General features: G+C 32.6%; 2 protein-coding genes across 2 annotated transcripts in view; one reads left to right on the forward strand and one right to left on the reverse strand.

The window, feature by feature from the left end:
* The window catches only part of LOC126978928 (discoidin domain-containing receptor 2-like), a 188,755-nt gene that overhangs the window by 159,285 nt on the left and 16,046 nt on the right, over positions 1–13,424 (forward strand). The window lies entirely within an intron of this gene.
* Positions 1,169–1,737, reverse strand: LOC126979102 (uncharacterized). The gene is made up of 2 exons (XM_050828317.1): positions 1,567–1,737; positions 1,169–1,489 (listed from the first exon to the last, which is right to left on the reverse strand). Exons 1-2 carry the CDS (start codon positions 1,634–1,636, stop codon positions 1,212–1,214), a joined length of 348 nt encoding a protein of 115 aa, XP_050684274.1. The 5' UTR covers positions 1,637–1,737; the 3' UTR covers positions 1,169–1,211.

Raw genomic sequence — 13,424 nt, forward strand, 5'->3', positions numbered from 1 at the left:
GTTGACGTAGATTAACGAAAATTTGAATCAATCATAATAAAATTAAAATAAAATAACTTGTCAAAAAAATAAAAAAAAATTGTTAAGAGTGAACAGCCCTTATCACTTACGGGTATGAAAAATAGATAGTAGCCGATTCTCAGACCTACTGAATATGCATATAAAATTTGGTAAAAATCAGTAAAGCCGTTTCGGAGGAGTAAGGTAACTAACATTGTGACACGAGAATTTTATGTATAAGATTCACTTTAACGATAAACTAAAACATAAATATCAATAGTTGCCAATTATTGCCGGCAGGTGGCGATTTGCGCCCATATATACTTATCACTTGCGTCATGCTCGTGAACGGGCGGTACTTGTGGTGGCAGCATGATCCTTGTACCAGAAACTCTGTTTCATGTTTTTAAAATTAAGGTTATTATACTTTGTCGGGTCAGCTAGTTATATTAATAAAATCAAACACATCAAACAATAATAGATACATAATACATAACTTTACCAACTCAACATTAACCAATAGAAAAATATATTCTGTACGATATAAGTATCGACGTTAGTTCTCGAATATGATCTTTTAAAATAAAGCATTTCTTAGGCTCTGGTATTGCGTTATATAGCGCTCATATCTTTCGATGAAAGCTTTGTAGGTAAAAAGGGCTGAATAGTAGGCAGAGTCGCTAACCATTGGGCTATATGGGTCGTCAAATAACATTGATTAGTTATTTGTAAATAGGTAGTAGACAGTTATGAGAAAACGAATGACCCCTATAAGAATTGCCATCTTAATATATATAAATTAGATGACACGTTGTTTGTCCGCGATGGACTCCCTAAACTAATGAACGGATTTAAATGGGGATTACTTCATGGAGTGCAGTTAAGTCCAACTTGAGAGATAGGATAGTTTTTATTTCGATTTGGGACCCATAATTATTTTTATTTCCAATATTTGTTTTGTATGGACATACTGTGAGAGAATTTATGACGGTTTGACAGTTCTGCTGTAAAACAATTTCATTTTATAACAACAAGGAGCATATGTTACGAAATAATTCTTGATGTTATGAAATATTGACAAATTCATGAAGAAACAACAATTTATTTATTATGTACAGCACGTCTGTTGGGTCAGCTAGTAGCATATATAGCAAGAGTATTAAAACAATTTTAATTACTTTATGTATTTATTGCTTGAAATATTAAAACCTCTAATTAAAACAGTCAAATTTATTATCATCCTCATAGTAAAATAGTTCATCCTTTGCCTTTTCTTGCTGATTTTGGCTTGGTTTCTGTAGTACATTTAAATTTTGTTGAGGAGACCCACTGTTGCTAGATTTAATTTTGATATCTCCTAAGGTCTTCATAGGGGCAATGTCATCCTTCACCTCTTTTGATATAGTTCCACCCTTTTCACTATTACTTACAGTATCATGAATTATTACTTTGTCAGAATTTTCTTTTTCAATTTCCGATGTTTTGTTTTCTGCTAATAAAGAATAATGTTAATGACATAAGTCTTTCAATACTAACATAAAATCAAGAATTCTAAAAAAACTTAACCGTTTTTAATGTAGTCGACAATATTGCCTATTGATAATTTCCTTTTCATATTTTCAATTAAATCATCCATTTCTCAATTGCACAGAGAATTTTTCGTGAAAAATAAAACAACTTTATTACATTTTGCAACTTTCTTGGACCATTTGTGAAGTTCTTCAGTTTGACAAACCACTGTCATTGATTTGAAAACATTGTATGAGCCAGTTACATTAGAAGAAGTATTTGTATTGGTCTGAAAAAGTTTAAGGCCTATCGCAGACGACAGACTATCCGTGACGCACTTTTTAGTCTGTCATAATAAAACATATAGAATTATGTGTACATATAAAATTATAAGTACCCCATACGATGCGCAAAAATTCTAACACACAAAATATCCTCGTAGATCTGACAGACCGCGCCGCACCGCGCCGTACAAAGAGTGCGCCAATAAATTATAACGTTCGCGTCTACACGCGCTAATGCAAACGACGCTAACTCATTTTGGGATGGCGATTCTTTCGTTAGCTGATGAGACGAAAAAATAATTCTGAGGTCTAAAAGATCAACATCTAAAGAATCCATTTAATTTCCAAGCTTGCATTTATTATAATGTAAATAAATATAATTCCATTTTATGAAAAACATAGAACATACCGTAATGAATGATCTCATATTTATAATTCGATAATATGTTTTTTATAATGTATTTATTTCACGAAAAATTTAATTTCCCAATGTTTTATAATATCTAAATTTTTTAAGGCAGGTTTCAAAATAATTAGCAGTTCGTAAATTTTGTAACAGACGTTTTATAAAATTTGAAACAACATATTTGCATATAGTTTTAGGATTGAATGTTTATGGAACGGCCCCTTTAATTATCTATCTGAAAGAATAGGATGAAACCAAAATTCTCTATTTCTCCTTTTTTTTCTATCTCAAGTATGAAATAATACACCGCAATCTCTGTACTTCCATTGCGTATTGTTTTATTCTGTGCAGTTATGCCGACAAAATGACCATCGTATGCGTTGAGTCTGTGAAATAATACATTTTGCGCCAAAGACATTTTGCCCGCAATGCAGACAGACAAGTGCGTCGTCTACGATAGGCCTTAAGAGATCATTAGATACTTCTAAATATTGATAGACATATACGAAATCGGTGTCTGTGGTTCTACAATAGAAATAAAAGATTCGTAAAGGAATCTGCAGTAGGTACATATTAATATATTTACCTTTTCCGTTTACAGGATTGTACTGTCATTCTCTGAAGAATAATTTTACGGTGATCTTGCAAGCTATTCCAACCAATGAGTTTTGATTTGGTTTGCCTGCATTGCCTCTGACGAAAAATTTTGACAATCTTTTCTGGGAGAGTTTCTTGCACCGCTTCTTCTCTCTCAGAGCGCTATTTGTTTCCGAAGCGGTAGTAGTATCTAGTATATAAGAAATGACATCAAAAAGAATCAATTTTGAGAAAATAAATGCCTTTTATGCCTTTTAAATTAAAATGGGTCAATTTTACAAATAGTTCAACACATAATAATAATAATAGTGATTCTCTATTATATATATTGTATACTATAATATTATTTTTAAGTATAGCAATTAAAATATAAAATTAATAATTAAATTAATATCAAATTATATTGAGTTACAGAAAAGGGATGAGGAACTTCGTTCCTTATGGTAGTTTGCATAAATTTTTAATATTATATTTAAAATTTACATTCTCTTAGACGTAGAGAATTTTTACTTGATATCTTATAGCCAATTATATTACTTAGTGAATGGAGTAATATATATATATTTTTATTTAACATAAGCAGTGACTATAAAATAGCATATTGTGACAACACGAGAGAGAAGAAACGGCGCATAAAACTCTCCCAGCATTCATTTTTTGGGTTCGTCTTAATAAAATATACAATATTGTAATGTCATTGTTATTGCTATAAAATAATAATTATCTAGTCCCAGGCTGTCCAATCACTTAGATATTCAGCTGTGGAGTAGTAGGATTTATGACAGAGCCATTTTTAAATAAAACATTCAAATTTATTTATAGATAATGCGTGAATAGTGATTGGGACTTTGTTATAAAAATGTATACATTTGGTAAACGTCATGAGGTTACATCAGTTCGAAAAAGGTTATGACATGGAAGTAGAACTGATAAGAAACTCCTAGCTCATCTTTTAATCATATGATAGCATGCAACCATCATAATGCCAGAACCATGCAACCATCATAATGCCAGAACCATGCAACCATGATAATGCCAAAGCCATGCTCATTATAATCTTGTATATTATTTGTCGACCTACAACTAACCCTTCTTTATCAAAGAAGCTTACACGCGATCAAGAAATTCCAAACGTGGTTCAAATGTTAGTGATTTATACATTTTAGATAAAGTTTTCTTCATTTTGCCTATAGAAACTTTATTGAAATAGGTATATAGATGTTCAATAATTAACGTTTCATTAATAATTCGTAACCAGAGCTATGGACTAATTCGTAATAATGTTTCCGTTAATAGTCACAATTCATACGAATCTCATTGAATACTAAATTGATTGATGGTTAATCAACATTCGACTATCAGTGGGAGTGGTTTGTGTAATTATATCGCAGCGAACTAATTACTTCATAATCTATAAGCTCTTCGCACTAAGTACTTACCTACGTTGGCTATTCGAATCACACAACTCTAATGAAGATGGTTATAATACAGAGACTAAATCGATTAATTAAATGATTATGGCTCTTGATTGAACGTCTGTTATGCACTTATATCGGTGAGTTAGTGAGGTAAATTGAATTGCTTGAATTGCAGAAACCGTGTTATTATATTCGATCATTTATACAGTATGGTCTGCATATCTATGAAATAAATAATAATATAAGTAATACTAGTTCACAGAACTATCGCAATTAATTATATAATTAAATAAATTATATTGAAAAACTGACGTTTTCAAACAAAATAAATATTCAAATAAATGTAGTAAAATTTAATAGTCTATATAGATAACTTACCTTGACCCCGGAGCGATGTGCGAAGGCGGCAAGTTGTCGGCTTTACCTTTGATTCGTTTGATAATTTGCGACGTAATTTAAATTCACTATGTTTATTTATACGAACACTTTTTTAATTTCGGGATACCTATCTGAACTGAACTTTAAATTGAATATTGCGCATTAGAATAATAATGGAAACGTAAATTTTCAAATTTTCTAAATATCCATCACATTCTTGATGAATACACACGTTATATTAAGTATCTATTCTGTATAATTTTTAATATACTCTTTTCATTTTGTTAGCTGTAAGGAATCATAAATAAATAAATAAATAAAAATAAATAAATATCACCGTACAATGTTGTCTCGAAAAATAAATGACAAATTCACAGTAATAATAATAATAACAACTAACTTAAAAACACAATTTACACATACACAAAGTCAAGTACCTAGTTAATAAGTGTCTATTTCACTAATTGCATTTATTAATTTTACTAGCTAAAAGTTAAATTATCAATACAATCAAATTATCAAATACAATTACTTTTTACTTACTACGATAGTTAGCTAGAACTTCAATTAATAAGTACAATTATATATATATATATATACATATTCCTCACAATTATAGTTTATCGATACTTTTTTATACTTATTTAGCAACCATCACCAAATACCTAAACATTGCTACTTTTTTTGTGTTTTTCGAATATCTTAATAATTTTAACAACTTATTTATTAGATAAACTTTTTTTATTAGTTTTCTCTCACGTACAACCTAGCAGGCTGTGGAATGAACTTCCTTGTGCGGTGTACCGTGGACAAATGTCAAAAAAAGTATGAACAAATTTCTAAAGGATTCTAGCAATGCTCATTTCTCCATAAAAAAATCAATTAGATTGCTTTGTATTACGTAAGATGTAAGGCATACCTACCCTACAATTTTATTTTATCGATACTTTCCTACACATACACCAACAGGATAAACTAGCCTAAAAACTATAACAATTATTAATAAATTAATGAATGGGTAAATTTTGTAAACAAGAAATTATTTTCGTAAGTTCAACATACAAAACTACTGTTTTCTGAGTGATTTCTTGCACAGCAAATAGGTAAGTTGGTACGATTTTTGACAGATTGCTTTCGAATTACGTAACATGTCAAACAAGTAATAAATCGTTATTGTTAAATTCTTCCCTATTCACAATAATTATCTCTCAACTCCTTTATAATTTATAAAAACAAAATCACGAAGCTGTTTAGTTTTAAATACCTAGGGTGTAGTATTTTTACAACAATAATTACAGAACAGTTTTAAAATAAACTTAAATAACTTATTGTCTATCGATTACAAGTCCCTTTAAAGAAAGCTAATTATCGATAGAAGATATCTTTACACTACCCCGCCCGTACGAATTTCGAGCTTGCTTTTTTGCTTTCGCGCCGCCCGCGACCCTCAAAGAGACACCGCCGGCACGTGTACGCTGCCAAAGAAAACCGCCACTGGCGACAAGGCCGTCTTATGACACTATTGAAATATTCAAGTTCATTGAACCCTTGACCCAGTAAACTAATACTACACAGTACGAATAAATTTGTGCAAAATGAAAAGTCTACTTTTTGACAAAACCAATGCACGGATTTCGTTAATTTTTGGTATATCGTCAGCAAATATGCTAACAAGTATGTACCTACATTTGTTTCATAGAAGTTCGTTCCATACTGTATGTCCCGGTAGACTGTGACAGATGTGAAAACGTTAAAAAAAATTTAATAAACCCTTAAGTTAACCTCTATTTTGAGCAATTCAAGCACATTAACACAAAGTACACATACAAATCGCGAGTGTAAGACGTAGCTTGTCACGCACACCAAGGTTATAAACCTGGCTTGTTTTCATCGGTTATCTAGCAGCAAGAGGCTCTATCTACATGTATATATTATCTAAGGTTATTTATTATAATAGCTGCAATCCTAACATACTTCTTACTCTCTTCTCATCTACTTGCATCCGACGAATCGACCAAGTAGTAGGCAAGCACCACTTGTGTTTCGGTTTGAAGGTCACCGCAGCCCGCTGACCCGACAGACGTTTTTCTCTACGTAATAAATAAAATACTGTTTTTTACGAATTTGTCAATAATATTTCATAACATTAAGAATTATTTCGTTAAATATGCTCCCTGTTGTTACGAGTATTATGAAATTGTTTCACAGCAGAACTGTCAAACCGTGCGTCAATAAATTCTCTCATAGAAAATATGTCTTATGGGTCCTATTATGGGTCCCAAATCGAAATAAAAACTATCCTATCTCTCAAATTGGACTAAAGTGCTCTCCATGAAGTAATCCCCAATTCGTTCGTTAGTTTAAAAGTTCACTTGAAATTAACATCAGGACACTGGATTTATATATACCGATTAAGATTATAAGCATAAATGATAATAAATCATTACCGTCATTCTTTTGACTCACATTTACCTCAATTAATACGACACCCTTGCATTCCTTATCTATAACGCTGACACGACAAACACTGTTCAGTCAATAGAAAAGAATATGACGTAAGTATTCGGAAAAATGTAGTCTTAAGCCACTGACCGCTCCTGTATACCACTGGACTGGCGGCTGTCAAAGTGCTTTTGTGCTGTTTGATATTCGCCAATTTGACGATTTTGACGCTGTAGGCCATGTAGCGAGAGTCGGCGGCGGCACTAAAACTAGTGATGACAACCTCAGCAAACATCGATAGATGGTGGAAAACTATTTACAAAAAAAATTGTGTACACTATTACGTAGATTCTTGAAGTTTAAATAACACGGAAAACGAACGAATATAATTCAAACTGCCAAAATACTTCATAATACACTATCGACATACTCGCATACATAATGACATAAGTCAAAATTAGTTCGCTGGACGCTCGCGAGTGGTGCTTCAAATAGGGACAAAAATTTGCAATCAAACATATGGTACAGCCTGTCCAGTGGTTATACAGGTCAGTGTCTAAAGCCATCAGAAACGTGTAATAGCTTTTCGTTAGTCAAAAATGAAACATAAACGTATTTCTGTTTTGTTTTTCTTATCGTTCCTTGTTTGTAGTAGGCAAGACGGTAATAGAGGAGGGTCGTATCACATCAAGCAATTATATTGTGAAAAAGAGTAAAATATCTAACTTATTTAAAATCATCAGGATAAATATCGAATTTGTTAAAACAGCTTTTACATTACGGCTTTATAATTGCCAAATTTTTGAAGTATTAAGACGGATTTAGTATGTTATTCTTAAGGGATAGACATATGACATCGCAAACTTTTCTGTAGACCTATACATAAGATACACAATTCCACCAGACATTATTTTATTATAACTTAAAGGATTTAGACAGCGTTTTCATTGAAATATCCCAATTATTTTTTCCGTCACTCTCAACAACTATCGTGAATGTATACAAAAACTTAACAAATTATATACTAAAACCATCCTCGAGAACCACGCTATCCATTGGTCAAATGAAAATCAGTGCAGTTGAGTCTTTCGCGAACAGGCAGACCGACAGACGCGGCGGAGAACTTTGTTTTATAATATGACGTATACTAAAACCAACGTCGAGAACATCCGTGCAGTAGTTTTTGAATTTAACGCGAACAGACAGACAGGGAATCGTGGGGGAGAACTTTTTTTATATGTAGTGACTAATAGCATATTATGCAAAAATATTAATTTACCTCTCCATCTATATTAATGAATCAAAAAACTGCTTAATGTTAATGAACACGTCCAAAAAGAACGAGAATTGAAACATCTTTTTACCCACCCACCCTCTTACACCCCTTAAGGTGTTCGGATCTGTATACATTTGCCGTTCAAAAGCCAATTTTCCGTTTGAATGTTCAAACGTAGCCTGCACATCGAAGTGGAGAGGAGACAAGCGTACACCGGACTACGAAAATGCTCATAAAAATTGATTACCGGCCGTAGCAAGAAAATGCAATCTGCTCACAACGAACGTGGCCCCCTCATTGTATGGACCCCTCACCAACACCCAGCCGACCCCTCTTAATAGCTTGCGACATATATTTTATACTTTGCCCGTAATATATACGATACACCCAAAACTAATGTTTCTTTGAAATTATTATAAAATAAACATATTTTTTTGTACACTTTTGCGTGTCTAATTTTAGGAAGAACTATTGCAAAAAGTTGTTAAACTAAAACTGGATAATTAGTTCATAAATCTCATTTTACTATCGTAGAGCCTTTTTCTTGCCTATTGGTTACCTTATCTTATTGTGAAACTACTTGGTTGAGTTGCCAAAACATAGGGCTGAAAGTGAGAGAAAATAAGAGTCATGATGTCTCTTATTTTCTCTCATTATTACAATCTTTAGCTACACTCATTGTAGTGGTGGATAAGGTATCACAGGTAATACCGGCTGAGTATTTTATCACTTGTGTTCATCAAAAATCCTGTGTTTGTGTTGGTTGTAAAGATTCCTTTCTCCCTAGAATCTGTATATTTTATTATAATTTTTTCCAATTATTTGTAATTGATATGATATTACGAATCATAAATGTGATAAAATAAATTCATATGTACAGTGTCTTCACAGATCTGATCCGAGAAACTCTGCATTCACAATCTGTCAATTGCTAGACTAATAGAACTACCCTATAACAATACATTGATTGAAATCAATGACGATAGAACGTCATTGATTGAAATACATAATATTGTCTGAACTGCCGCTACAAAATATAGAAGCGATCACCTCGTCGCGTCGTAGCGTTTTTTTTTATTACGTCCGTCTCTGCCAGTTCAATGTACAAAGCGTAAAAGAAAGCCGTTGTATTGTATATGATGCTGTGTGCTATAATAAATAAATAAATAAAAAAGATCTTGTTCCAATTATGAAAACCGTTAAACACCAAAATCGGTTTAACCTTATAGTTATGCAAAATCGCTTAGTGCTGGATATTATATTTTCAGTACGCAGGGCTAAATTGTTCACCCTAGCAACGTAAGCTAAGCTTAACTTTATTACACTATTGCGCGATGGTCATCGGAGACTAGGTAGGAACTTTAACTAGTAACTTCGCAAACTCTTTTTGTACAATCTCCATGCAAATTACTTAGCTATCTCTACCTATATAAGTTATGTGAGTTGTATGCTTACTGAGAAAACATTTTAAATAAATACGCAAACAACTTCACGTATATATCTACACACGAAGATCCCGTTTACGAATAAAATTTGCTTATATTTATTTTATGAACAATAATAATGAGACGAGAGAACTACCTGATGGTAAGAGATAAGCACTGCCCATTACAATGTAGTACCGCTCAGAATTCTAGGTTTACTCTAGGCATCACAATATCTCTCAACATCGGATGTTAAATCTCATTAGCAATTTCATGGGTTTTTAGGGGAACCCTTTAGTAACTCGTTATAACAACTGCTACCTGTTAGTGGAAATCAGTAAATTTTTTTGAGTTTCCGAAACAACGAAACACACAGACAGACCCATACAAACGAGGTTTCCGATATAAGTACCAAATGAGTTGCAAACCACCAAAGTTGCAAACGGAGACTTCGATTTTATTTTTATGTATACATTATCCGAATATCACTCACAGCATATTTAAAATAATTCAATAATTTTTGTATCAAAAACAGCATGATGTGTAACATTGAAACCCCACTACGACACGTTTAGAAAGATAGATCACGTATGTTAATAAATGATATGTGGAATAAAAAGTAAAATCTTTACGCCACAGTAAAATTGTGGGGATCATATTTCAATGTCACTCGATACTCGAGTGAAAACCCCTTCACGCCACCCGTTACAAGCCCGCAGAGAGAAATGTAAATATATTTTCAAAACTTTGCTTAATTAATTAGCCTCGCGCCGGTAAAATGACCGTTATGTTAGTTACTGATAAAATGTAGAGGTAAAGCAGAATATAATCCAAACATGTCGAATATTAATCACACTATGCGCAATAATCTCTTTATAATTTATAAACATACTTAGGGACATAAATTTTGTATGCTTTAATAATATAGATTTATAACTTATCTACATGTTTTTTTTAATTTATTATCATTTTTATTAATAATCCCTTCACTAGATATTATTTACTATAAAAAAAAACATAAGTTTTCATGGCATATGTACGATTTTTATTAAAGATTGATTTAGTATTCTTTTTACAAAAGTCTCATAAGGAACGATAGCTCTGGCATTGTGTAACCTCCCCAGAAAATTTAGGTGTGTTTTGAATTATTGTCTTTTCTCTTGTTTTTGTCAAGACTTTATAATTAATTAGCACAACAGTTAACTATTGTATATTATATGTTGCTTTTATTACGTATGTTGATTTTATTACAGAGCAAGTCAAAAGTATCTTTAAGTTTATGGGAAATCAAATTTTTCAACCACTGATACGTCAGCTCTCTGTAAATGTTATAGTAAGATTCATGAAAATAATCAATCTTATCAGTGAGCTAACAGTTAACAGTGGCTATCACAATAGATCCCATTGAACAGTGTAACAGGGCTGCACTGAACTTTTTGCAAAGAACTTTTCCTATCATTATCTTACCAAAACTATATACATATATATATATATAAAAGAGAAAGCATGTTCCCTAATAACTCCTAAAGTATTCGACCGATCTCAATGAAATCTTTTGTAATAGATTCGATGAAGCTCAAGGAAGGTTTACATATATAGTTTGTCGTTTCACGATCTCACCCACGCATTTACCATATCTCTCGAACCGTTTATTGACAGAACAACGTATATCGGGTCAGCTAGTAATCTATATGAGCCACTGTACAAATGGCACTTTTACAAAGAGCACAAGAATAGAATGCTCTGAGAATTATTTGCGGCTTTTCTTCTTTTTCGGAGGTCTTTTGCCGTGGAATCGGTGATTAAATTGAAGTCAAAAATAATACAAAAAAATACCTACACTAAGACAAAAATAGCACTTTTATGACTTTATTTCAATTGACTGGAGGAACTTGATGAAACAAAAGGTGTATGAGGATAGTGTCATTTGGTAAAAGCTATCCTTCAGCCTCGCATGGAAGATCACCTATGCAATGAAACGATCTGATCAAATCTGCTGTGGGTAGCCCCGAACATGAGTGCATTCGAATGACCCCTAACAATGGCGAAAAATTGTGAGGCGCATTATATCTGCCTATTGAATCTCTTTGACAATCACAACCGCTATGTCAAATACGTTCTATACGTTCTGAGGAGAAGCTCCTCCCCGTAGGTTCAAGATATGTTGGTGTTAACCTAGCAGTAGAACAGTGCGTCAAAACTCTACGTCTCAGCTATAGGCATATACTGTCTCGTAACATCAAGTAGATCAATCACTTAATTCATTGTTTAATCTTTTAAAAATATACATAAGCCTGAAATAAATATATTTGTCAACTCTGTATCAATACGTAGCGTATGATAACATGTATTAAAAAAGATAGATGGCAAAAATAAATGTTAGCCAGCCACAATCTCAAGAGTCAAAAGAAAGCGAAAGAAAACGATTTAAGATGTCGATATTCACTGCTATTAAGAAATGAAGAATATCTCGTACACATTATTTCTTAAAATTTATATGAATTATGTTCGAAACCTCTAGCTTATAGTAACTCACAAAATTAAATCCTTATTGGTTGAAATCTCTCTTTTGTTTCAATATAATTGATAGCTTAATTGCTTTCAACACCACAAGCTACTCAGGACAAACAATAGTTGATATCTGATAAAAATCGGATTTCGTACCATTATTTTAATAAAATTTTCTCTACCAATATTAACATTTCAAGTACAATTTCAAAAACAGCAACTCATTTTAACCTCACGATAAAACATAAGTGTTTCACAAATTAACAGAACTCTGTATAATTACAATTGTTTGTCGTCACTCATTGTAAGGAAAGCTTTTCCGTGTGGTTTTCAAAGCTCACGGTGAGCCGAGCTATTTTGTATTCTCGGTAAATTCGAAACTAGGCTAAAGTAGGCTCCTGTAAAATATACAGAAAATTCTTTAACTTCACTATTTACGTGCTTAAGAACTATTTCCATAAAATATGTCACGATGTGAGGAATGAAAATGTAAATATCAAATTCTAAAGTAGTTTCTTTTTAACATTTTAACTGTATGGTTTTTAAAATGGCAACAGTTTATGCCTTAAGATATAAGCACAATAATTTATATCTATAAAACAAACTACGTTTAAAAAAACCGACTTCAAAAACTGAAAAGTATCATCAAATAACTAAAAATTTAATTTTATGCACACCTTTACCGTAATATAATATAATAAAATACAATTTTTATATGTGCTACATATTGATATGTTTTAAGTCAGTGCCAAGTAACAAGAATCGTAATCGAACGTAAATCGGATCATAAGAGCGTGTCCACACGGCGCGTTGCGTTGCGTTGCGTCGTCGCAACGCAAATATTTTGACGCATAGCCGGCCACACGGGCGCTGCAGCGTTACTATGACGCAGTCAACGTTCCGTCGGCGCAGCGGCGACGCACAGTTGCGGCAAGTATTTTGAAAAAAATTCGCAGTCAGTCTATAGCAAATCATGGATCGGAAAAGACGTCTAGCATTGCTCCTATTACTACGTCACCGCCGAAATCGACGCAAGATCACAAGACGGTACTGGATCAGTCCTTTCATTTCATTAAGAAATCGTGATGGACAGTTTTTTTTTTTAGAATATCGGGAGTTGCTATTAGACGAAAAGAAGTTTTATAATTTTTTTAGAATGAGTGTATCCAGCTTCGAATGTTT

Source organism: Leptidea sinapis, chromosome Z (genome assembly GCF_905404315.1).
Source record: "Leptidea sinapis chromosome Z, ilLepSina1.1, whole genome shotgun sequence".
Classification (NCBI taxonomy): domain Eukaryota; kingdom Metazoa; phylum Arthropoda; class Insecta; order Lepidoptera; family Pieridae; genus Leptidea; species Leptidea sinapis.

What these genes read in the sequence shown, in the direction of transcription:
- LOC126979102 (XM_050828317.1), bottom strand. Translation starts at nt 1,636, where the DNA reads ATGGATGATTTAATTGAAAATATGAAAAGGAAATTATCAATAGGCAAT. An exon ending in TGTCGACTACATTAAAAACG is followed by an intron (nt 1,490 to 1,566) that starts GTTAAGTTTTTT and finishes CTTTATTAGCAG; the next exon opens with AAAACAAAACATCGGAAATT.